The 27,790-nt window shown below is 38.5% G+C and overlaps 1 protein-coding gene across 3 annotated transcripts in view; it reads right to left on the bottom strand.

Moving 5' to 3' along the window:
- Positions 1-27,790, bottom strand: part of samd10a (sterile alpha motif domain containing 10a) — a 94,471-nt gene that overhangs the window by 11,793 nt on the left and 54,888 nt on the right. Inside the window, exons 2-4 of one of the 3 annotated variants that reach the window (XM_041800388.1) lie at positions 14,780-14,863; positions 11,327-11,440; positions 8,995-9,176 (exon numbers count right to left, since the gene is read on the bottom strand). In XM_041800388.1, the coding sequence (XP_041656322.1) occupies positions 8,995-9,176; positions 11,327-11,339 (195 nt within the window). In that variant the 5' untranslated portion in view covers positions 11,340-11,440; positions 14,780-14,863. Of the gene's footprint in view, positions 1-8,994; positions 9,177-11,326; positions 11,731-14,779; positions 14,864-27,790 lie in introns of those variants that run through there. The other 2 variants (XM_041800386.1, XM_041800387.1) reach the window with 2 other exon arrangements.

The following is a 27,790-nucleotide window of genomic DNA, read 5'->3' as shown; positions in this document are numbered from 1 at the left end:
TTTCTTCTAAAAGCTGACCATTTTGGAGTTCGTTTGCTTTGTCTCCATAGCTCTAAAGGATGCTGTTGTAGCGAGCCCAGAACTTTGGTGACATTTCGGGGTCTTTGGAGATTAAATCCACAGTGTTACATCCGATAATAAGCGTCTTTTTATCCATTTTTAATCCATTTTCAATCATGTACTTTGACTTTCTTCAGTGGGCAGCCATATTTGTTGACATGCAAAGCATTGTGGGAGTTGTAGTCGACCAGCTCTCTTCTGCTTAGAGGAGTAGAGACACAGGAGTAGAGAATAAACAATGATAAATGCAACTGTTAATTCACATGTCCACCATTAGCTAAGATAAGACTATTATACAGTGTTTTAAAGCCATCTAAGTTGCATCTTTGTGAAATAAACAAAGATAATATAAATATAAGAATTTGTGTTCATGTACAGTATATATCCTGTGTATATAAATGTTCTTATTTCATATATCGGCCGATATATCGGTTATCGGCCAATTTATTGGATATTGGCCTTTTTATTTAGCCCCCAATATTGGTATCGGCATCGGCCTCAAAAATCCCATATTGGTCGGGCTCTACTTTTTTCAATGAAACAATTAAATGGATGTTGATTTTTGGCAACAATATAATGATATAATGTTTCTGTTCAGGTCTCAGGCTCAGCTTATCTTCGAAGTGAGGTTGGGGGGGGGTGGGGCTCCAATGAAAAATGGTTGGGAGCCACTGCTTTATAATTTAAGTAAACTGGTCGGGAGTCACTACTTTAATCAGTAAACCGAATTTACAGTGCAAAACCTGGTGACTCTAAATGTCCCTGGTGAAAACTTATGAATCCAAATGTTCTGCCACTGTTTTACTGTTTGATTTCACTATATTTATTGTTTATTATGAACTGTTCCTGTCTGAGCGCTTTTGATTTCTGAAACTATGTGTTACTGCCATGCTTGGTCAGGTCTCACTTGAAGAGGAGAGATCTCAATGGGACTAACTTGGTTAAATAAAGGTTAAATTAAAAAAAAACAGCATAGCTGGTAGCATATACCAGGCTTAACTCAAAGCAAGAGCTGTGCAGCTCTGCACATTTTGCACCTTCAGAGTATGATTGTTATAAAGCAATTGTTCATTTTCTTATTCATTTTCTTATTTTATACAGTTTTATTATATCTTTCCATAATGTTTTTGACAAGGTTATCCTGAAAAAGTGAAGAATTTCACTTTGTGGATACATTAAGTATTTCTGGTTCTGATTTTATTGACTATTTTTGTCTAAAATCTATTATCTAAGTGTCAAGAATGACTGCAAAAGTTGTTGTTCATTAACTAAAGAAGTCCCCCTTTTACTTTGTCCATTTGGTGATTATTTTGTTAAAAAAAATGAAGGTCTTTAAATTCTCAAAAATAAATAAGTTTTAAAACATTTGGCCCTCTTGCTTTAATAATGCCATTTATAGCTAAAATATTATCAAAATAGTTATCAAACGTCGTCTTTCAGCGGTAACTGTATTAATTTCCTGTTTGTCTACTGTGGTGAAACATTAAAGGCTATAATGAGACCATGATGATTGGTTACTGTTTTATCTCTTCTTCAAAAGAACCAACATGTACAAAGCACTAGTGTCATGTCTGTGATTGTAGGGTAAGAACAAAAAGAAAACGATCCAACAAAAAAAAAAATAAATAAAAATGAGAGGATGAAGCGTAAATACATTTTACATGTCCTCATGCAGTAAAACTTCCAAACACACCACACTGATTAAGTTCATGTTACTCAAGACAAAAATAAACCAAACACTTCATTATATTCATCTAAGAGGATTGAAGTGAACAAACGCCACATTGTATAAAACTCTGTTATCAGCCCAACCCAGTTCTATGTCTGCAGCTTTGGCTTCAGCTCATTACCGTCTTTAAAAAGAGACTTCTATGTGTGAAGACAAAGGGACGGGCTTTCTGACTTGTTACCAAGAGCTTTAAATGAGGCCAGTTTACAGGCACACATGGATCGCCTCTGTTGGCTGTGCAGGCAGCCAGAGCTGTATCAGATAACAAAATGAAAATCAAATAAAGAAAATGTTCTGAAACTGGAGCATAACAGCTGTCGAACAAGGTTTCAAATCAAAAAAAAAATTAAAAGGCGGCTTTGAATTCTGCTTATTATGCCACAAAAACAACCACAAACTTAAGCGATATCTAACTGAAATCTGTTTCTTTCTACTCTGAATCAACAGACACAGTGTTGCTGCAGCACAGTGGCAGTATTGGAGGACCTGTGCTATTTAAAGCCATGCTAAAAGGGCTGTTACAGCCCATAGACCCGCCGGGGAGAGAGCAACTTCCATTCTCTGCTAACAAAGTGCCCATTTTCAACAATAGATGGTGACTGGCTGCATTTGCCAGACTATGAAATTTCCTTTCAGACTTTTCTGCTCAGCAATCTGTCCGCTACTGACAACCAGAGAGGAATATTTACATGTCACTCAAGTTAGAGGGATAACAGACAAATAGCTGATTCAGTGGGGTTTTTTTAACACATGAAGCACACATGAGCTGAAGAGGCCAGAAAAATCAAGCGCTGGTCTCCATTGTTAAAAAATAAAGCCAATGCAGAAGTGCATAAATCTGCAGTTCCTCCATTGTCCTTCTGAGGTTGGCTGCAGGGGCACAGGGAGTGACATACACATCTCTTGTTAAAATGCCTGTTTCTATAGCTGAAAAAAATATTTTTACAACCGGGTTCAAAAATGAATGTGGTCTGAAAAGTCTGTGTATTTGTGGGCACTGTGTAGTGTGAGAGGGGACTTGTCTATTTTGGTTTTAAAAATGATACTAGTTGCATAATTAAGTGCATGGTTGACATGTCTACAACAACACAGTGTAGCTGTTTGTCAGGAAGCTTAAGGCCCGCTCCAGCTCCTCCTCTTTGTCTGTGACTTGATTGACCACATCTTAGTTTGATCTAATCTACGACTAGTAAACATGGTAGCTACTAGGTCAAAAGCCTCTTCCAATACTTTCTACAGTCTATGAGAAAAAAACAATCACTTCTTCTATGAGAAAAAAACAATCACTTCTAACCTGACATGCCAGATGGATGTGCTTCACACATCCATCTGGAAAACCTTCAAAAATAAGTGTTTGACAAAGGGCAGAGGATTTGAAAAAAACTCGGAGTGTGATTGGATGAATGTTCTGTCATTCATATCTTTACAGGTCAATCAGAGCAACAAAACACATGACGTAGCTGCAACTGAGGTGTGCATGCACAGCTACCGAGGAATAACACAAACCATGGCGACATGTCAGTGCACGACCTTTGTCGTTTTTGAAAGGAAAACAACTCACTGCTTTTCTTTGTTCTTCTTTTAACAAAGAAATGTTGGCAAGTTCTGATAAAACTTAACGCTTTAGCATCATCCATGCTAAGCTCTTCCGCCATAATTGCACCGGCCTGTTAGTGCTACTTGGTTATGTCACCACTCCGCCACGCCTGAAAGTACTGCCCCTCGTCGCTGATTGGTCCTGTCACTTTCTAAACGGGCCCAAACGGTTCAGATGGGAGCTCTGCAAGATGGATTCACCAGTGAGAAACAAGGAAATGGGCGTATCCATCTGCTTTGCAAGGTTAAATCACTTCAGCTTTATAGGAGTATTAAGGGCTATGAGGAGCTCCTGCTCAATTTGATGTTGCCAATATAAATCATAAGGGATATTTAAATAGATCTGCAGCCAGTCATGATCTGCTGATATTCATTAAAAACATGTAACAATGCTGGGAATCATCGATCCAATCACCTGGTAAAGCTTCTGCTCAGTCCTTCGTTTGAAGTAGCTGTGTAAAAATCCCCCAATTTTTGTTTTGAGTCCTTTTAGTTAAGAAATATCAAATGTTGAAATCTGCATTGAAATCCTTTTAACTAGCAGATGAAAGCCTGTTAGCAAACTCAAGTTAGCTGACTGCATGTTTGCTGGCATTATGGTAATTCTAATGTGGTTAAGACATGGTTGGTAAAATGACTATTGGGCAAAAATAAGTCATGTGATTTGTTCAAATCTTACTTCAAGAAAATAAATTTGGGGTTTTTGTATGATACTTGAATAAAGGCAGTTGTTTAGAGGTTAAATTTGTTATCATAGCAATATTAAATAATTTAATCAGTTGCATAATGCAACTGATGAATCAACTTTCAACTTTCATTAGACAAATTGCAATGTTCAGAATAAATGATTCTTGTCAGTCTTTAGTGAAAGATTGAATGATCAAATTGTCAGTTGTCCTTACTACGAGATACCTGCATTGCTCTTTGGAGGGTTTCTGTCCTGCTCTAGTTAGGTAAGTAAAAGCATGTGACTGACTGAATATGGGTGACTTTGAACCCCGCTTCTCAGGCTACTCTTTCACTTGTATGGGGGTCTCAGTACACTAAAAAGCTGAACAAACTGCCCAACCATTAAGGCTGCTGTCGTATCAAAACAAAATATAACCACTGTCGTATCAGTGACTGGTCAATCTCACTTACACGTGACCGGTGATTTCCTGCACAACACCTAATGGGAGCATCCATAATAATAATGGTTTTAACAAATATTTTTACCAAATCAAGGAGGGATAGCTTGTACAACGAGTTTCCATTATTTAAAGTCACACAGAACCCTTTATATGAGAGGCATTATAATTTAACAATATCTTTTTAAAGAAACTGAAGCTACTTTCAGGGTTTTCCAATGTCAAAAAAGATGACACCTTGTGTTTGGTGATTTTTTCAAAGAATCTTGGAAGCCCATTCATTGCAGCACTTAAAAGCTCTGAGTCTGCAAGAAACATTGATACTAATAGCTCTTTCCCTTTTTCAACAAGCCCACACCCTATGTGTCATGTACCATTAAAGATCTGAGACCTTTGTTGTGTTGTAAAGTTTGTATAGGCATCAAAAAGTCAAAGCTAGTAGAAAAAGTTTTTTTTTTTTTTTTTTTGATGTTCCCATAGAACCAGGAGAGTTAGTGTTAAGTTTGTTCCTCAGCATAAAGACTTGGGCTGTAGCCATTATAAGCCACTGTCTCTCTTCAATGTGTCCAGCTGTGTTGTTGGTTCATGACATGGTTGTTAAAATAACTAGCTGGTAGCTGGTAGCCCTGTAACTCAATACTTTGTACATTTAAAAGCTGATGAGAGTCACAATTTATATTACACAACAGTTAGCTCTGACCAAGTAATTTGATTAAAAAAGCAATTATAAAAGCGCAGATACAGCACAAAACAGCATCAAGATTTTCTTAATGGCATGTGTCACTCTGCCACTGGTGCTGTGAAAATTAATCACTGTTACATAATTGAAACTGTGGCAAAAGTCTGTTTTTCTAGGCTGAAAAACTATTACCACCAAAATTATTAAATTTGCAAGAAAAAAGACAAACAAAAGAGAATTGAATTAAACTGGATTATTATGTGTGACCCACACAGAGTAGAACGATTGATGGAAAATGCTGTTTGTTTGGCAAAAGCACAGTTGCAGCTGCACAGGCAAAGTCCATTTTGAGGAACCAGATGGTTGTGAAGCTAAATGAAAGACAAATAATTAAAAACTAACTGATGTCTTCCGATACAATGAGTAGATGTTTAACTAAAACTTCTACATCAGATAAAAATTTTACTGTCATCATGTTGTACATATAAATATTAATTGACTACTGACATTACATCAAATATGTCTTATTGTTTTTAAAGCCAGAGAAAGTCTTGATTTTTATAGCTGTAACTATCTGGTTTTTGTGACGGTGGCTGCCACAACAGACAAGAAATGTTTACTGTTGCCATGGAAACACTGTATGTAACATGAAAGACTTCCACATAAAGAAGCATGAACGGCACGGAAGCTGCCGTTCTCATTCAAGCTTTGTGCCGCTTACTTTTGATGAACCGTTATTCTCTGCCTTAAACTGCACAATCTGTCACCCAAGCTCCCCCTGACCCCGTTATGTTGTGGCCCCATTACACACTTGCAAATGGATAAGGGAGGCTCTGTTCAGCTCATTTCTGGTTAACATTATAAGAGAGAGGTTTTTAAACCTTTTTTGCCTACAATCACACCAAAAACTCAAGGCACACCATATCCAATTTCATACACAATAGCCTCTTTAAAACATGTTACAATAACTTACGTTGTTGTACAGTTGAATAGTATTTATGTATGGATGTACAAATTCCCACGGCACACCTAGACTTGCCTTGCGCCTTGCCACACCATTTGAAAACCACTACTATAGGCAATACCTGAACAAAAAAGGTAGTTAACTGGTTAGTAGGCACGCCTCATGGTGTGCAATTTCAAAAATAAATGTGGAAAAGAGAGCTTCAAGACTTAATAGAGAGTATGTTTGAGGTGCTCTGTGGCATGAGATTCATGAAGTCAAGTAAATTAAAAAGAAAAAAGTCAAACTCTGAATGGCATGTTCTAATTGGTGAAGTGTCTTTCAAAGGAGCCTTCTGCTCATTAGTATCTGTTTCTTTAACCTTCTGATAATGACAGCTTGATACAAACAAATGTTTAAGCGTGTTTTTGAGACAATGCTGTGAAAATAAAGGCATTTACAGTGCCTCTAAAAAGCATTCATCCCCTTGGATGTTTAACCCTTTCACTAATTTCATAAATCAGACATGGTCAATACAATTTGGCTTTTTAAGTTAAAGTTTGCAGAAAAAAACCTCTTTGATGTCAAAATGAAAACAGATTTCTACACAGTAATGCCAGTTGAATTAAACATCAAACATAAAAAAAAGTGATGGCATAAATATTGACCCCTTTTCAGTCAGTATTTAGTAGATGCACTTTAAGGCTGCAATACCAGCACTGAATCTGTATAGATAGGTCGTAATCAGGATTGCACAAGTGGACACTACAATTATCCTCCATTCTCCTTTGCAAAAGTGCTCAAGCTCTGTCAGGTTGCACAGGGATTGTATGCTTCGGGTCATTGCCTTATTGGAAAATAAATCTTCACGTTACCCTCAACTTCTATGAGCCTTCCAGGGCCAGCTGCAAAGGCATTCCCACAACATGATGCTGCCACCACCCTACTTCACATAATGGGATGATGTGCTTGTGGTGATGTGCAGTGTTTGGTGTCCAACAAATGTAGCGTCTTGTCTGATGGCCAAAAAGCACCGTTTTGATCTCATCAGACCAAAGAACTTTCTTCCACTTCACAATGTAGTCTCCCACATGCCTTTTTGCGAACTGTAGTCACAATGTTACAATGTTACAATGTTACAATGTCATTTAGCAGACGCTTTTCTCCAAAGCGACGTACATTTGAGAGCAAGAACAACACAAGCAATGATCTAGACAAGAAGAAACAACATCAGTAAGTGCCATCAAGTGCTTCAGGTCCAATTGGACGCAAGTGCTGCCGTGTAGAGTTTAAGGCAGAGTACCTAAAATATACGTTGTTTATGTAGTTTTTTTTTTGTTTTTTTTTTGTTTTTAGTTTTTTTGTTTTTAATGTTTTTTTTTTGTTATTAGACAGCAACAATGAATCAAGGAAAATGTGTAGTCAAGATTTAAAGGGTTTTCTTCAACATTTACCTTTTCTTTAACTCAGTTTGTGAGGATGGCCTGTTCTAGCCAGATTCACTCATGTGCCATATTTTTTCAAGTTCTTGATGATGGATTTAACTGAACTCTGGGGAATGTTAAATGCCATGGATTTTTTTGTATCCATATAGTAACCTTTTTTCCTGAGTTGCTTGGAGTGTTCTTTTGTCTTCATGGTGTAATGGTAGCTATGAATACTGATTAACCAGGTGTCTTTATACTACAATCACTTGAGACACTTTCACTGCACCCAGGAGAACCCCATTTCACCGTGAGACTACGAGCAGCAACTGGCTGGTACTGGACCTGGTTGAATTAAGTCAGTCATTTTAAAGGGGGTGAATATTTATGCAGTCACTTATTTTTCCTCACATATTTTGTATCATTGACATTACTTTGTTGAAACCTTTTTTCACTGTGATGTCAAAGTTTTTTTTTTCTCAAAAAAGCCTAATCACATTGATCATGGCCTAATTAAATCAATAAAAAGGGTAAAACATCCAATGGTATGAATACTCATAGGCACTTTCATAGGCACTGAAATTGTTTGAAGAGTGCTATTTTGTTGAAAAAAAAAAGACTCTTAAATTCAAAACAAGCAAGCCACAGCAAAGCTAAACAGTGTGTCTCCACATATCCTGCTGTTTTGATTGTTATCTTTTTTTTTAATTGGATGTTTTGCATTTAAAAAAAAAGATAACAATCAAAAGTCTAACCAGGGATAAAAGTTGGAAACTAGCAATAGCTACAAACCCTGTGAGTAGCACATTAACTTCATGTCCTGTACTGAAACTGTTACACTGCATCATTGCTAATAGATTAAAAAAAAATAGTTCAATTCAGTTGAGAGCTCTGCAGTAGTGGAATTTATCAACCATGTGTTAAATACAGTTAACTCTGTGCTAGGGCTGAATGTTTCGCCCAGCCCTACTCTGTGCTGCTCCTAGAACAGTTTTATTAAGGCAATACCATAATCAAGGTTGTGCAGTTGTACAAAATATCAGCATGACTACGAATATCTTTACAAAAGCACAGTGGTTTAATCACTGTTGTTTGGATATTCAGTCATTACACAAGGATGACTACTTATAAGGACACTTGAACTAGTGTTATAGGCCAATAACAAATGTATCCTGGGACAGTCACAGTGATACTGCACACGATCAATGACCAGCACCAACATTAGCAACAATGTTTGACAAAACAAGTCAGCAAATCAAAACAAACCCCAAGGATACTTTCATAACTTTTTAAGTTTGACTCTGAGGAACATGGTGCAGAGGTAACCATATCGACCTGACCTTGGAGAACATACAGAGCCTTGGGGTGTCAAACAAAATCAGTTCATGTCTCAGGTGTGCAGTTTGACATGTCGAGGTCATGTAGGTGATCAGTACCTGCAGGGCTTCTGTCCCTGGCTGCTGCAGCAGCTTCACTCTCCTTCCTCCTGCTGTTTTCTGCCCACGCCCGTCATGCCAGGTTAGGTTCCCCCCTGTCCGTCGACTCAGCTGGTGCTTGAAGTCCTCGGGCAGTGCCCTGTACTCCACAGCTGGCCTGCAGAAACTGAAACTGGATGCCGCTGGAGAGATCAAAGCAGGAGGTGTGATGATTAGACATCCGGATGTGCATGTAAGCACTGATGATGTGAAGCAGCAGGAAACATGCTCAGCAAAAAATTCATTCACTCTGCATGACTTGAAAACAAAAGACAGTGCTGAACCCACCTGGACGCCCTGTCATTCAAGGATGATCTCATTATGTAGTACAGACTCGTACCTGCTCCTGCCTGCTCTTTTGTTATAGAGGAAGCATTTAAAGTTATCCGAGCCTGTGCAAGCTCCTCCATAATTCTAGTTAGTCACAGTTCAGGTACAACTATTACTCTGAGCGGAGCTTGTAGGGAAATGTCAAAGCTGTGAGACGATCCACTTTCTCATCATAATGAGGCGACCTGCAGGCAGACATCCAAACCAACTGAACAGAGGGTGGCTGCCCAACATCCAGTAATTAAAGGAAGTGTGGAACTACAGTAAACACAGTGATTCTGGCACAGATATCTTGGCAGACAGCCACAGGTCATTACTGATTCATGCGCCAGATTGGACGACTTCTCTTACTGTGTTTGAAGATGTGTGTGCAGCTGTGTTTATTTGTGTGCGTGCAAACATCGTTTTCAATATCTTAAATTGACTAAGAGAATTTGAAAAGAGGACAGAACGAGAGAGAGCGTCAGGGGAGACGAGGAGTTTGAGGAGATAAAAGGGTGTCTTTTGGTTTGCTCGCTTTGTGCCTCCCTTTTCTGTCATTCAACGTCTCCCCTGCTGAGAGTGCAGCAGAGACGAGTCCTGCAATCATCAAGAGAAACCAGCGGCTTCTGAATATTATGAATAAGACTCTGGATGCGATTTTTAGTTTCTTTGAGGTGTAACTCGAAGACTTTATATGCATGAACCCTCCTTCACAGTGGAACTACTCCCTCAGGCTGCAGCTGTAAACACAAATATGGCCCTTTACCGGATTAAATGCAGATAATTAAGACCACTTGTCAGACTTGAGCTTTTTCTTCCTCCAGCTTTGCCTGTTTATAAAAGAAAAAAAGTCCTCATTAACTAACACATTATGGACTGCCAGCACAGGATGGGAGAACTCTTTCATGAGCAGAAATCTTACTAAACATGCTGTGAAGTGTCTCGCCTGCTTCTGATATGTTTGATTTGGTATTTTGCCTGAAGACTTTGCTGCAGTGTAAAGCTTTGACTAGAGCCTCTCTGGTGATATTTTAATACAGTCTAATAAATTCAGAAAAAAACAGCATGGAAATCAGCTAAAATTTAAGAGCTTTAAGAAGCAGCTGTCAGATAAAGAGTCTTTGCAACCACTGACCACTACAGCAGACACTCCATTAGACTGGTCAAACTGGTCTCTGCTGGTGCGCTGTCCATTTCAGCACCAGGTCACTGCACTTTAAAAAAGCACCCTTGATGCAATTTTTGTCTATTAAAATCGCCATTATGTGCCTGTGAGCGTTCAAATAGCACTGACATTAAAGTAGCTATCTCTACCGAGCTGGCTTCCTTCATTTTCATGCATTTTTAGTCACATTTCAGGGTTTTTATGGTGATTTTAGCTGCCAGTTTCCTGTTTTGGCAGCATGCTTAGCAATACAATTCTCATGATAGCTTACATTTTATACACAAATAACTACATCCGTTTCAATACCACTGCAACAAAAAAGAAGTCCTAGACACACAATAATTGGTGGTTTCTTGTTCAAAATTAGCAAAAATTGCAAGAAAACGCCTTAAAACTGTCTACATCGCACAAATACGTAGGCAATAAGATTATTTCGGCATAGGCTATTAGACAGCGTGCACGCGCTGACTTGTGGGTTTTTGATGGATTCAATCCCTCGAGCTCAACTTTCTCATGACAGAGATGTATTCTGCAAAAAGCCTCTTTTTTATATACTATAAATCCTCAAAATAACAAAAAATGTGTCATTTTGAAACTAGTGGTATCGAAAAGTACCAAACTATCGCATTTTGACAACCTACAGCAGGCGTGTTGTTAGAAAACCGCTAACACACCTGGGAAACCGGTCTCACAAGTGCTGGGTAAAACAAACAGACCTCATACTCCATGCTAGAATTAAGTTTCCATTGACAGGCGGCTATTTCAGTGAACAGTTCGACGATTTATCAAATGATAAAAGGGAAAAAAGCATCCTACCGTCCACAGCCATGGTGTTTCCGTGCTGAAGTGTATCTAGTAAAAGTCTCCCATCGTCTCCTGTGACTGTCACTCAGGCTGCGGGTCCTGCGCTTCCTCTCCGCTGTTTCGAGCCTACCGTGAAAAGTTTCAATGAGGTCTGGCTGGAGGAATGGCGCTCCACATCCTCTCAAATCTTACTGGGGGAAAAAAAAACTCCTTCAAACACACAGCTCACGTCCTCAAACGGTGTCAGTCCCTGCTGGTGTGAACCTGCGAGCTAAAATTGCAGAAGACAAGACAGGAATGTCCCCGAGCTGCAGCTGGCTGACTGGTTCCGCTGGTTCAGGCGGGCGCGAGCTTACGTGTGCGCGTGCGTGCTGTGTGTGCTCGCATTTGTGCGTGTATGTGTGCGTGGTTTTTTTCGTCTGTGTCGTGAGAATGAGACGCGCGGCTTTTTCTCAAGAGCTTGCATGAGCGCAGTGAGCTCAAAGTGCAGCCCCGGGCCCTGTAATTAACGCAGCCAGTGGAGGCTCTGAAAAACAGCCGGATGAAAAGGCTTCTCATCACTGCAGCATCCAACTTAAGGAATTCCCCTTTGCCTTTTTCTTAAAGAAAGGGAGCTCTGTGCGCGCCTGTGGGCACTGGGCCCTGTCTGTGATGGACCCTCTGTGTGGGGTTTTGTCAAGAAGAGCTGCAAGATCATCGGGGCAGATAAAATAGAGCACCGATCTGCTCCCACAAGCCCACAGTCACGTTTCTTACAGGGAATCAGAGCAGTGGATTTTCTCTTCAGTTGACTGAGCATTTAGCATCAAACCTGACAGCAAACTATGGATGGGGCATGTCTTTAGAATATTTAAATAGACATCAGTTATTCTTTTTTTTTTTTTTTTTAGTTTTTTAAAATCAAAGTTTTCTCATTTGTAGAAAAATATTTTTTCAGACGTGTCATTGTAATGCGATCCACCCACCAGATGGTGGCAGTAGGGCGCCTGACTGATCTTTGTTAGCCAACTTTACATACCAAAAAAAAAAAAAAGTAGAAGTATCAGGTGACGCAACAGTGACGTGATCTTGCAGACAGTTGCAAAAAAACTAACTGAGCATGTTTTAACTAAAGAATCAATCTAAACCTAGCACAAAAAGTAAGGAAATTTGTGTTTTGGAGATTATTTCTTTGTTGCAACAATGTTCCTTGGCAATTAATCTTACAGTGTTGGAAAGCCTGTTTATTCTCCTTTTAAATGGTGCCACATTTTTGAGGAACTTGCATTTGTGGGGTGAGCAGCAGAGCTGAGTATGTGGGTTGCCTTGTCACACACTCCTGTGGGAGGCAACCCATTCTTCAACCAGTATTTGTTGCAAGTCAGCCAATGTGGTTGTGTTTGTCTCTGGTATAAACACCATGTCCAAGCTGTTCCCACAAATGTTCAGTGGGGTTGAGGTCAGGACTGCTGGCAGGCCATTCCATCCTCTTTACTCCAATGGTAACCTCTGATAACCCCGCTCTGTGGGGGTGAGTGTTGTCATCTTGAAGGACAGAGTTCGGTCCCAGGTTGTGAAGATATGGGACTGTCACAGGTTGCAGAATCTCATCTTGATATCTCTGCATTGAGATTGCCTCCAATGATGACAAGCCTCGTTTTTCCAGAGAGGGAGATGCTGCCCCACAGAGCCACGCTGCCTTCACCAAAAGATGTTACTCTATCGCTGCAGCAATCAGCATAGTGTTTTCGTGGTTTCTCCTCACTGCCGTAGGCAGAATCTGGATTCATCGCTTAACGTAACAGGTGCCAGTCAGACACCTGATTGTCAGCACATGTTGGTACCAGAAGCTCAAAACGAGTCAATAGCAACGGCAAAATAAACTGTTTTGCATCGACAGAAAAGATTTGGCAAACTTCATGTGCACAACCCACATACTCAGCTCTGCTGCTCATCCCACAAATGCATGTTCCTTACAAATGTGGCACCATTTAAAATAAATAAATAGACTTTCTAGGGTATGAGATTTAATGCCAAGAAGCAAAAAAGACTGAAGTCTTTTAAAGTCCAAAAAATATTTGTATGTATGACTTTAAAGGCAGTTTTTATGTGTGAGTTTTTGTCCCTCAATATAACAAGTGGCTATTTTATTTAAAACTCAGACTCTGTAAAAATAATCAAACATCAGTTGTTTGATATTTCTATTGATAAAAAAATCTCATCTAGTAGAAAATACGTGGAAATTAAGCCATTTTTGTGTTTCTTATATAAATAAAATATGTGGCATCAGGCATCTAAAGGGCTAAATCAATTGAAAAGATAAAATGGCTGATTTTTATAAGCAGGCCATATGCCAACAAAAAGATGAGTCTTTTAAAGTGGATAAAGAAATAAATCATGTAAATCTTATCACAGTGTTTGGGTTCTGACTTTAGTCACTCAGTAGTTACAGAACTTTTCATTACTGAGTGTTACAATTCCAATGAAACCCACACACACAGCCAGTCCACATGCTCAGGTGCTGGACAGTTGCAGGAACAGTTAGAGAAGAGAAATAATTTGCTGCACACTGGAGAAACGGCTGAACCTGAGGAGGTTTCAGACAAAAAGCATTGTTCACTCACAATAAAGTCATTTTCACTGTGGTGGAATCTTTCTTTTCCAATGCTCTATGAATGGTGCTTCACAAATAAACCTTTTTTTTCCCTGACTCTTTTTTAGGTTTTCTTTCTTTCTTTGTGATTAATAATTTTAGAATATCCCACCACAGTGAGCCAAAAAAATAGAAATACAAGTAAAAAGAAGAGATGACACATACGAGGCAATGATTGAAAACCAAAAAAGAAATACAATGAACAGTTTTTTGATTGCATCAAAAGATGGTGAAGAAAACAAGCAGAAAACTAGCATTTCAGAAAGAGAAAATTGCTCCTATTGAGAGGTCTTAAATTGATGATATTTTTCTACTGGCTATAAAACCATGACCTCTACTTAACTGACTTCTTTATAAATGCCAACTTTTGACTACTTCTATTTGTCCAACCCAAGATATGCACTGCAATACTAAGGTATGCACCAGCTATGTTTAAAATATTTAACACAAAATCTTTATTCTGACTTAGAAAGCTCTTAATGGCTGAATACCATCATATCTTGCAGAGCTCACAGTGCTGTACTACCCCTCTTGAACATTGTGCTCCAAGGATGCAGGCCTGCTCATGGTCTCTGCAGTGTCTGAATGTAGTATAGGAGGCAGAGCTTTCAATTATCAGACCCTCTACTTTGGAATCATCCAGGAGGCCGACACCATGTCTACCTTAACGAGTAGGCTAAAAACTTTTATTTTGATAGGATTTATAGCTTGGACCAGCCCTTTGTCATGCTGCTATAGACCTGGAATACTGACCTCCTCCTCTCTCCTGTTGTATGCACTCATAACTGCATGCCACTAAATGTGAATCTTCATGTAGCATTTAGGTTACTAACTGTATTCCTTCCTTGGTGCTCCCTTGTCTTGTAGTTTCCTCGTAGTTTCCTTTGGATTGCTGGTGTGGACCCACATGTATCCAACTGCAAATAAAAATATCAGCCTTACTTTTATTATTTGTAATTGTAAATACCAAATTAATTTGAAGGGTTATATTTCAGCTGGTATAACTATCATAATCAGTCCTTCCCATTGTATTTGCTAATGTCATTGTTAGAAAGATCAGTCCACTACCACACTGTGTACCACACTCCATCTGCTGGAGCTGTGTTAGGGTTGAAATGGGATAGAGGGAAGTGCAAAAAGAGGGAAGTAGGAAACTCAGAAAGAGAGAAGAGGGAGATGCAGAAAGAGACACAGGACTATACAGAAAGAGAGAAGAGAGTTGCAAACAAAGAGGGAGAATCAGAAATAGAAAAGAGAGAAGCAGAAATAGAAAAGAGAAATGCTAAAAGAATGAAAAGGGGGATACAGAAAGAGGGGAAAAGTAGATGCAGTGATATTAAAAAAGATGCTGAAAGAGATAAGAGGAAGATGCAGAAATAGAAAAGAGAGCAATGCTGGAAAAAAAGGGATGCAGAGAAAAGGGGGATGTAGAAATAGAAACTAGAAAAGCACTCGGAGAGCGCAGACCTCCACCATTAGCCCTATCTCCAAATACTACAGAATCCTTAAAAAAATTCCTGAAACCAGACGGTGATCCGGATCACTCCCAAAATCTAATCTGTTCTTCCTTATGCCATTTCCTGAAAATTTCATCAAAATCCATCCATAACTTTTTGAGTTATGGTGCTAACAAACAAAGAAACGAACAAACCCTCCCGATCACATAACCTCCTTGGTGGAGGTAAAAATAAGGATACAGAAAGAGAGAAGAGGGAGATGCAGAAATAGAAAAAAAATGGAGATGCTGAAAAAAGGAGAAGGTTGCAGAAAAGAGACCCAAAAAATACAAAATGGAAATGCAGAAATATAAAGGAGAGATATGCAGGAAAGGAAAGGGATGGATGCAGAAAGAGATTACTATAGCCATGAATGTATTCTATCTTTTGTTGTTGTTTTTACTTGTGATGTCCATCTGTCTCTTTCTTTTTGTATCTCTCTCCTCCCTCACCCCCAACACCGTTTTGGCAGATGACTGGTTCTGCTTGGGGTTTCTTTTTGTTACAAGGAAGTTTGCCCTTGCAACTGTCACTACACTACATGTTACTTAGTGCCAAGCTCTTGTGGACTAATGCTGGGTTTTTCTATTTAATATAACAAAGAGTATTGTGTAAGCCTGCTCTTTTTGTGAGGTGTCTTGAGTTTACATTTGTTTGGAATCGGTGCTATAAAAACAAAGATTGGGTGTTTGAGTGATATATTTTCTATATGCTTAGGCAGTCATAAATACTCCCTGAATCAACTTGGCAAAAGCATAAAGCACATGTCCAAGTAGGATGGGATCTCCACGTACAAAATGGGCACACATAAATATATAAAGAGGCTGAAAAAAAGGAGGGCAAACTGAATTTTGTTTATCCACTGCTACAAAGCTTCAGGGAAAAGCTGAGACATTGTCCCTAAAGGCTCTGGACTGAAATACATTTGTGGTTCTTGCCTTATTTCCATAAATATGTCACACTTTTATACCAGGCTGCTCTGGATTTCAAACAGCTCATATCTGGTAGAAATGCACGAAATAGCAGTACATGAATAATAACTCTGCAGAAGGTAAAATGATGTTACTAAACCTGCAGAAAATTGTTCTGTTTACATACAAAAACAATGTTCTCCTGAGACAGGTGACTGTGGGATACTTAAGCTGATGGTGATATAAAGGCAGCACAACAAACAAGGACAAGGACAGAAATGTGCACGACATTTGATCAGTGAGGGCAATATATACATGTAGATGTTGCACTGACATAGGAGAGTAAACAGATGTTTGTCACAGGGTAAATACTTCTTTATTGTACCCTGAAGAATGACTACAACATTTGTCCATTTTCTTCATAGTTTAATGACTGCAGTGATAATCTAGTTTATCCTAAATGTAATGTCAAGATGTGTTCTTTGAAAGTTGAAGATATTAAACAATTTTACAGCTGCATCTTAGCATGAAGGATCGCTATAGTTTCACCAATCCAAGCTAAAATGTAAATTACAGAGATGAATGCTGTACCAGCCCTGAGGGAATTCTCCTCCTATTCTCATGCAAATGAATCTGCAGAAATTTTCCCACGGATTTAAAATATACTGTTGTAAAACCTGCCTCAAATTCAAGTTAATATCTGCATTTGAAAGTTCAAATTATTTGCAACCACAAAACAAAAATAGTAAGTGTGCCAGAGAGAGGGAACCAAACCAGTAAAGCAGTTATATAATACATTTGAAAGCTTTACAGCAATCACTTTTGCATATTTATCACACTGAAATGTTTTGGATCATCAAATCAATGTTGATATCTCCAAAAGACAAACCAAGTAAATACAAAATGTACTTCTAAATGATGATATTATTTATTAAAGGGGAAAACAAATCCAAACCTATCTGGCCCTGTGTGAAAAAGTAATTGCCCCCCTTGTTCAATCATGAGTTAACTGTGCTTAACCACAGCTCTTGGAAAGCTGAGTTCAGCTTCACTAGCCACACCCAGGCCTGATTACCACCAGATTTGTTGAATCAAGAAATCCCTTAAATAGAACAGAGAAAGTGAAGTAGGCAACAAGATCTTAAAAAGAAACGCATCATGCCACGATCCAAAGGAATTCAAGTACAAATGAGAAACAAAGTTATTGAAATCCCTCAGTCTGGAAAAGGTTACAAAGCCATTTCTAAGGCTTTGGAACTCCAGTGAACCATGGTCAGAGCCATTATCCACAAGTGGAGAAAACTGGGAACAGTAGTGAACCTTCTCAGGAGTGGTCGGCCAACCAAAATTACTCCAAGAGTGCAACGATGACTCATCCAGGAGGTCACAAAAGAACCCAGAACCACATCCAAAGAACTGCAGGCCTCACTGGCTTCAGTTAAGGTCAGAGTTCATGACTCAACCATGAGAAAGACACTGGGCAAAAATGGCATCCATGGGAGAGTTCCAAGGCTCAACTCACATTTGCCAAGAAACATCTTGATGATTCCCAAGACTTTAGGAGAAATATTCCGTGGCCTGACGAGACAAAAGTTGAACTTTCTGGAAGGTGTGCGGCCCGTTACATTTGGCGTAAAAATAACACAGCATTTGATTAAAAGAACATCATACCAACAGTCAAACATGGTGGTGGCAGTGTGATGGTCTGGGGCTGCTTTGCTGTTTCAGGACCAGGACCACTTGCTGTGATTGATGGAACAATGAATTCTGCTGTCTACCAGAAAATCCTGAAGGAGAACGTCCAGCCATCAGTTCATGCCCTCAAGACTCATCACCAGTTATAGCAAATGCTTGATTTCAATTATTGCTGCCAAGGGTGGCACAACCAGTTTTTGGGTTCAGGGGCAATTACTTTTTCACATAGGGCCAGATAGGTTTGGATTTTTTCTTGGATTGTCTTTGTGAGATATTAAAATTGGTTTGATGATCCGAAACATTTAAATGTTATAAATATGAAAAATAATCAGGAATCAGAATGGGGGAAAATACTTTTTCACGGCACTTTATACTAGTAAAAAGTGCTGAGACATGGAATGTTATTATAGCTAGTGGATGCACAAACACCATACGGCAAATACAGATGGAACTGAGAGTGACACAGCTGCACAGAAACTGCACATTGTGGGCTTGGCTGAATGCAATGGAAATGGTCACACAGGAGGACGGTCAATACCTTTCCCCCTTGAGAGACCCCAAAAATCAGACTGGGGTGACTTTTATGGAAATTTTTATGGTGGTTTGTCCACTGGATGTTATCCCACACCATAGTTAAAGTAATTTTAGCACTGTCTGCGAGAGGGATGCAACAATACACTCAACTCATGATATGATATGTATCACCACAGCAGGTTAATGATAGGGCTGCACAAAACCAATAAAATGACCCGTCTTTCTTTTGATGTTCTTTTTGCATATGAAAATCTCATACCAGGTATAGGGTTGGACTCAGTACAGCTAAAGCATTGTTAAACACCTGTGCAGTGTATAATAGTGTATGACAAACTCATGAAGCCATGGGTGTTATGTAATGTTTGTTTGAAAAAGAAGACCCAATAAAGAAGGCGCAATCTAGCCTTCATGTGTGCAGTGAATTCTTTAATTTCCTGTCAAGTTGATGTTTCCTGTCGTCACATGAAATAAGGCACAAAGATCTACCTTTGTATACCTTTGTCTTGGTTTGTTGTTTTCAGCTCTGTGTTCATACTGGTAGTATAGCACTCAGAAACTCAAACATGTCTCATACATGTCTTTTTAGCATTAATCTCACTCTGTGCATCATGGGGAAGAGAGATGACACTGTCTAATCAGCAGAGAAAAGCCTTAGTAGGAAAGTGACTAAGAACCAGATGTTCACTCTGACTGAGCTTCAGAGATGTGAAGAGATGGGACAAAGCTCCAGAGGGATAAACATCACTGCAGCCCTCCGCTGAGCTGGGCTTTATGGCAGAGCCCACTTGGAAAGCCCACAAACTCCGAGCTGGCTTTCATATGTTTACATTTATACATTTACGTACATAAACAATAGAAATATTTCTGCAATAGTTCCTTGTTAGCGCATGTTTCGAACTTAAAAAAAAAAAAAAAACAGTCAATGATAATGGCTTTTATACACTGTTAGTGCTTTTGTTTTTGCTTTTTCACATCAAAAATATAGCTTAACTTGGCTTTAATTCTGTGATCAGGTCATTCCATTAAGCATTACTATTGATTTTTTTGTGTGTGTGTTTATGAATTTAAAAAACTAACCAACCTAAAACTAAAACTATTGACTTTTTAAAATATGTTGGTATAATAGGATAAATTCTGCTGAAAAATATTTGGCCCTCTGGTAGTGAGACTAAAATCAATACGGCCCTCTTGGTTACCAAAGTTGCCCATCCCTGCCTTAATAGATTTAAAGACACTAGTTAGAATTCACAGCACACATGGGCAAAAAAAATCATTCATGGTTCAGACAATTAGTAGACCTTCTTTTTCCTGATACTGTGGGATCCTGGTATGCTGAAATGTTTTTGATGTAATTTAGGTAGAAATGCATCAGTTGTGAAAATCAGGGCAGATTCGGTGTTTAAAATCACAACTATGCTAATAGCCGTGATGCTGCCGCCTTTAGGTGTGCTAGATGCCAGCAGTATAATGATGTGATAGAAAAAATAAACACTGGTTGTGGTTTCTGACATCAGTTTAAGCCACATCATTTGCCAATGGGACGATGTTTGTCAAGAGATTCAATAATGGCTAATACGAATGCTAGACTGACGCATTTGTGCACCACTTAAAGAAGCCAAATTTAGACATTTTTATTTCCTAAGGCTCTGCTCATGTAGGTCACTGGTAGTCGAAGGATGAGGTGGAAGTTGGAGGTGTCACATAATACCCTGCAGTTCAAATGGTTTACTATTCTTAGTTACATTCCTGAAAATATTATTAGCACAGTCACAGTTTGTGGTGGAGTGTCAGCCTGGTGCTCATGCCCTAATTTAACTCTCTTCCTCTGTTTTCCCTCTTTTTTTTTTTTTTTTAAAGAATCACAAGATGCCAAGAACGGAGCCCAGCTCCCTGCTGTTTTTCATATTGCATCATGCGATTGATGTTTATTTAAAATGACTCCACAAAACAGCAACATCTGCCACAGATTCTCCTTCTTCCTCCCACAATCAATGCCTGGATTACCCGCAGTGATCTTCCCGTTCATTACCGCTTCTACAGTGAAAACAGTGGTCACATCAAGTCATTGTAGTACATCCCAGTAACACCACAAACCACTCATGGGATTTAAAAACTGACTCACTAGTTTGAGTGTAATTGATAGTGTGGGTGTGGGGTTTTTTCTGCAGATGCTTCTAAGGAAACCCAGAGACTGGAGCGCTGGGGCTCCTCTTAAACTTTAAGTGTGGACACATTTGGCCTGGTTAGTGCGCTAAAAGATGAAAGGAAGGGCTTGAATTAATGGTTTCCACAGGAGAGTACATCAAAGAGCCTCAAATATTAATAGTATACATTTGAGGTTAACTCTGAGCAGCTGGCTTTTGTTTTAATGTTGAACAAAGGAATTCTTTTCATACATTATTTTAACAGTCAACCCAGAGTGATCCAAAAATATCCTGCACTGCCTTTTATAGTCCAAACACTTAACATACTACCAGTTAATGCTTTCTAATTTAGCAACATCATTAGCTGTGTTTTTTAACTGTTGATTAAGTCAAAGCATCTGGAGGAGAGAGTAGAGACTGGCATTTTTCATCTTAACATTTAGGCCAGAAGTCGACACAAGGGGGCAGTCTCATTCTGTCTACAGAGTGGCATGGTACTCCTCGACCACACAGCAATATTTCACTCTTGTTCAACATAATTAAACAACCTACTTTTACACATTCATTTTGGTTTACTTTAGGTTATTTGGGCATCATAGGCCCATATCAGCATAAAAAGCTAGGAAATATAAGCGATAAATAAAACACTGAGACAGCAAGACAAGGATAAAATCCTCACAGTCCAGAGGTTTACAGTACTAACAACATAAAGAAGCATTTGTTCTACTGTTTCCACATAAATTACATAATACATACATAAGTTACACACAAAGAGATTGCTCGCATTCCTTAAAATATTCAAAATTTGGGACAAATGATGCAATGGAGGAAAGCTGCCTAAAATTATTCAATTCCTGAAAACCAGAAATGGAAATTCAACAGGTTAATGTACTAAAAATACTCCAGCCAAAAAGTAAAACTTAAAGATACTTTTTAAATTAGTGGTTCCAAACTGGTGGGTCGGGACCTAAAAGTAGGACAGAGCTATTAGCAGTGGGCCATGATTGTATCCTGGAAAGGAATTGTGGCAAAAATTGTATCATATATGGAAGCCCCAAGCAGACATACATCTATTTTTTTAATTCAGCGATAATAATGGTGTAATCTGGGTTGCTTTCTAAAGATCTTGACTTATTTTTAGTGCTGTCAGTCAGTTTAAAACCAAATCTAATTAATTATAGGCTTTGTAATTGATTAATCACAATTAATTGCTTTGCTCCTACACAGCACCACGCTCTCTGTCACTTAAGAAGCTTTTGATATTGTACAGGACTTTAAAATGGTTCTAAATCCTGACAAAATCAAACTCATGATGTTCTCAAACTCAAAGAAGAAGCCACTGAACCCTCCTTCTGTCACTACATCTCAGGGTGATGTACCTGAATCTGTATATTCTTAAAAACACTTTGGTTTCTTCATTGAAGATTCTCTGACTTTTAAGCTTCATATTGAGTAATTTAGAGCTGCGACTGGGCTTTTACTTCAGAAGTAAGTCTTGTTTTTCTTTTTCTGCAAAGAAAAGAATTGTTGCCGCCACTTTTATGCCTCTGATTGATTACGATATGTTCTAGTCATGCATGCATCTTCTCAATGCCTTAAATCTTTGGATACGGTGTACCAAGGGATACTGAGGATTATATAAACCTTAAGTCCGTAACTCATCATTGTACTCTGTATGATCAAGGTGGTTGGCCTTCTTTGACCACACGCAGGCTAAATCATTGGCATATCCTTTTTTATAAGGCTTTATCAAACCTGCTTCCATCATACTTGTGTGATTTTATTCATGTGAAAAGTTCTGTAAGCTCCAGTCTTCGCTCTATGACTCAGTCACAGGATTAACTTTCGCTATCTGTGCCCAAGGTCCATCTTGAGATGGATAAAAGGAGTTTCAGGTACGCTGCTCCTGCAGGAAAGTGTATGTATTTGGGAGCAGGTCTCTTTAAATTGTTTTTGAAGTTAATTGAAGGCATTGGAGGTGGATGCATCAGGTTGTAGATGTTTTGACTGATGACTTTCTGATCTGTGACTCAGGATTGACTGATCTGTGTTTTGTTGTGTTTTTTGGGTTTCATGTCTGTAACTCTGTTAATTGTGCTGCTGCCTGTCTTGACCAGGACACTCTTGTAAATGTATTCTTAATCTTAATGAGGCTTACCTTGTTAAATAAATCTAAATAAATAATATGTTGATAATTTGAGAAAGACTGCATTAATAGTAGATCTAAGAATAACATTAACAAAACAATCATGCTGTTTCTAAATTGGATTGAAACTATTTATTAGCTTTAGAAACAGAGAAAGGACAGATTGTCCACTAACTAGTCAATCCAGGGTGGTGTTTATGTGTGAAACTGAATTTAATTTTTTTTAAAAATCTCTCTATAAATATAAATCAAGAGCGCAGAAAATGTTTACATATGTTCCGGTCAATGTTACAAAGCTACTCTAGCCAGCTGTGAGATGGCATCAGAGTGTGGTAAATCAGCACACTTTTTTAATCACATTTTCCCCCTGTGATTAATGAATCAAAACAAATTAAACATTTTAACAGCAATTTTAGTTGTTAACTCTAGATAACAAAGCTAGGAGTTAATTTTTCTAGAACTCATGAAAAAAACAAATGTTACGATATCACAGGGAGCAAAGTAAAAATGAAAAGGTCCAAACTGCATCATTTTTTAATTTGATTTTGAGAGGTCAAAAACTTGTAGATATTTGGGTCGACAGTTGTCATTAAAGAGGTGGAGGTGAGCCCTGGCACAAGGCCAGTTGAGGACCACTGCTTTAAATGAACACTGAAATTCTATGCAGCTCTGTAAGAAGATTAAAAATAGACATGTATCTTACCAAAATGTAGTGAGAAGCTATTATTTGATCAATGCACACCGTACTTAACACTTGTACAGTGGATGTAATATTAGAGTAGAGTATACATGACTGCATCACCAATTATAATGCAGTAATCTAAGAGGCACGATTCCTATAAAGGCCATCCTGCCTTTGAAGTACTTGAAGTAACTACTTCTGATGTTTCAATATATTTTGATGTCAAGGCATTTGAACTCATGTGAATGTTTTTATGTTGTACTCTTCATAAGATAGAAATGCTTCTACGGGTGCCACTGTAGCTCAGAGGGTAGAGCAGGCGCCCATATACAGAGGTCATAGTACACAACTCACTGGTCTTGGCACTGCTTGGTGCATGTCTTCCCAAACACTCTCTGCCCCGATAGTTTCTGTCTCCCTCTAGCTATCCTATCTAAATATAGGATAGCTGGATTCCTTCTACAATTGTAGGATTGAAAGAGATGGAAATCTAGATGCCCCCACAAGGTTTACTACTGTCAGACAGTGAAAGCATAAAGGTGGGTCAAGCCATAGTATGGCACAATATGGAATAAGGTCATAGGGGGCGCAAGGACCTTTGATCTCAAAAATGTCTTCAGTTCACTTCAAGTCCAGGAGTTGGTTTGTACAAAATGTTTCTTGCATACTTCATGATTTCCAGAGTCACTCTACAAAAACGATCGCCTTCATTTTACCTAATCTTTTATATATCTGTCCATGTAGATACTACAAACATACATTTAAGGTTTAAGTGTATTTCTGAATGTCAGTGATTATTTTCCGTGGTTTGAACATTCTACAGTGAACACAAATACTGTTTTGGTATTCTTCCCAAGAATTACAACCATTAAAAGTTTGTTGTTTGTTTAAGGCTTGAAGAAAGTAAATGACTGAAGTTAAGAGATTCTTTAGTTCAGTAAGAAAAAAAAATCATGAATTTTGAAGGATGTGGATATTGAATGTTTGTGTCAAAGCAAACAAATGATACGGTATAGACATTTTCTAAACTGTTTTCAAAAACTAAATTCAATACAGGTAGATGTTTGAAAGGAACAGAAAATGATGCAGAGCAATTCTTCAGGAACAGAAAGAAGTGTAGGAACAATCACGGTACAAAAATTGAAAGCCTGAAAAGATGCTGTTGAGGAGAGGGATTTTGTGGAGCAGACTATCCTGCAGAAAAATTTATGTGTGCTCATGTGTGTGTCATCCTCCTCCAGATGTGTACGCACTATCAGGCAAAAGCAAACACTCTGAACTTCTTGGTTAAAGTGTGAAGTGTGCCTCAACCGCTGGCTCCACATGTGGCCACAAAATGAGGTTTAAGACCAACATTTGTTTTATCTAACGACTTGAATCTGCAGAGATTTAACACCTTGTTTTCAAAGGACCCAATAAGAAAAATAGTCATTAGTCATGGTTTAGTAAGAGTCTCCCCCACTGTTAAACAACTTAAGAATATATTTGAGTGATTTGTTTAAATTTGAAACCAAACCATCTTTCATAAGGAGTTTTAAAAGAACAAGCACACAGCGTTAACACAGGAAACAAGGTTCAGCTTTGTGAAGTGTTGCAACCAATTACTCTTGTTTGTTCTTTAACATGGCTGTGAACATACAGGAGCGGATATGGAGCACCCTAAAACAAACAATGCTGCAAATACCACAACTTGACTTGAATTTCCTGCATTTCCACTTAAACTATCCAACAAAGTAATTAATTATACATTTCTCCATATTTACTGAGAGTATAAATGTTTCAGTCTATCATTTCAAAGATCAATAGCTCTAAAAAAGTTACAGACCTCTGAAGAAAACTGCACAAAAAACTCAAGACAGGTGGACAGGTAAAGAAGACATTTACCCAGAGCTGTAGGTTAACTTCTGCACACTGGTTAAATTGAACAATTATACTGGTATTATTTTGGAAGTTACTTATTAGGGCTAAACAACATTGGAAAAAACACCACTGAATTTTTAATCCCATGATTTACATTACAACATGAAAAGCTAAGAAAGATATTCCAGATAAAGGTGGTTAGTTTCTTCAACTTAAATATTGGCAATTGACATTAAAAGTGTTAAACATAATCTAATTATTTAACCTATCTCTATCTTAGGCCAGCACTTTATGAGAACAAAAATGAGATGCTCAATTTTTTCCCTGAATACTGTGATAAAGACATTAAGTGAGAACAGACTAACAGCTATAGCATGGCTATAGCTATGCCATAACTGCAGTGGAATCTAACTTTTACAACTGTGAGTATGGCTGCAGTAATTGACTTTTTGTAGTTGAGTATTCTATCGATTCTTCTGACGATTAATCGAGTACTCTAATAAGAAAGATTGCTTTTATTAATCAGTCACTTTTGCTTTTTCAAGAGAAGTAGAACTAGACAAATGAGAAAAGAAGCTAGGTCCCTTAAATGAACTACTTCGCCATTAAAAATTGGTATTAACAGGTTCTGTAAAGAAAATAGATTTTCCAAAGTGCAATGAAGTTCTGATGACAGCTTACATTTCTTAAAGTTACAAGGAAAGGAAGTTAAATAATGACATTAGATTATGCCATATTTGGGTTTTAAGGGATCCTCTCCTGAGGAATTGTTTGGTGACAACACTTTATTTCTTTCATTGTAGTTTATTTCTATTCTCCAAGTTGTCATTAAAGTGAAGGGACACTTAATCATTTTAAAATCCTCTATTTTATGCATGAATGTAATATTTCACATTATAGCAAGAATAAACTCGATCATTCACACAGAGGTCTGATGATGTCTAAATGGTGAACCTTTAGATTACAGGAATATGGTCGATTTTTCAAAAGGGTGTTCACTTTCAATTTTTGCACATTTTTTTTTGAGTTCATCCACCATAAAATAAAAATACGACCTTTTAAGACCATCCACTGACATGGAGAACACATTTAAAGGGATAATGCTGCTTCTATGACCTGTTGAATCCTGACTGTATGATGATGAACTTTAACCTACTTAGTCTCTGTCACTGTCTGTGGCAATAGTGCGTTTCTATTTAATTGGTGTCAATTTATTATATAAGTCTGATCAAATCATTTGGGATGCTAAACATTTTGAAAAATATGCTGCAATCAAGACGTCAGTGCGCTGACTTTTAGATAATTTATAATTCAATGTATAATGCGTGCACGTGGAAAAGAGAGAGAGAGAGAGAGAGAGGGAGAGAGAGAGAAGGGGGAAGCACCAAAACAGGACTTGAATCGTGAAGCCTGATGGTGTTCTGTAAAACTGACGGGTCAATCAGAGAAGTTTATGAAATTCCCTGAAGTCTGCTGACACAAACTGAGCGCTGCAAGTCACGCAGGCAGCGCATAAACTCAGAGATCTGCGTAGGTTCACTGGTGCAGGCGTAGTGCCGTATCTGCCATGAAGCCGCGGCCAGTGGCTGCATAAAAACACAGGACGAGTGCCTGTAAACATCACAGCATCAACTTCTCTTCCCTCGTATCATGCATGTTACACTATAGTGACAGCGAAAACAAGGGCATCGTGCCACACAAATAGCTGTCCATGCGAAACACAGCACGCTGCGCAACACACAGTGTGATGTCCAGGCTACAGCATGGGCGTATATGGATACAGGACTGATTTAAGCGAAGCCTTGAGGCAGATAATTTGCCTCAAGGAATTTTTTTAATCAAATTACCCGGATAGTTCGAGGAATTGTTTCAGCCCTAATTATGAGTATGAATGAGACCTGAATGAAGAAGTGAATATTTCCCTTCTCTTAACACGACTTTTAATATAATATTATTTTGAAAAAAAAAAAAAAAAAAAAGTGAACCTGTGGAGTTTTCGCTGCTTGTGACGAACTTCAACACTGGAAAAACATTTTTGATCCGACTATGTCTACAAAAACATGGCCCAGTTCTGATGAAACTACCACTATATTACAGCTACATCAAAGTTAATCACTACACAGGCAGCAGCCATTGCTCTGGCTTCCAGTACAACTAAACCCCACCTCTAGTTGCTGCCTTGTGATTGATCAGGTCTGATTGGTCAGACCTGGCACAGTCGTTTCAGATTGGAGCTTTGCCAGATGGATTTGCCTGAGGAAAGACATCAAATCTGGCCCATCCATCCACTATGCAGAGCAAAATTTGCTCTGAGGGTAGCTAATGCTGGCATGAGTTTCTCTGTCTGCAATAAAATGGTGTGAGAAAGAGTAGAAG

This window comes from Cheilinus undulatus, linkage group 11 (genome assembly GCF_018320785.1).
Source record: "Cheilinus undulatus linkage group 11, ASM1832078v1, whole genome shotgun sequence".
NCBI lineage: Eukaryota > Metazoa > Chordata > Actinopteri > Labriformes > Labridae > Cheilinus > Cheilinus undulatus.
The sequence above is the reverse complement of the archived record's forward strand: the minus strand, read 5'-3'. Positions and strand labels throughout refer to the sequence as shown.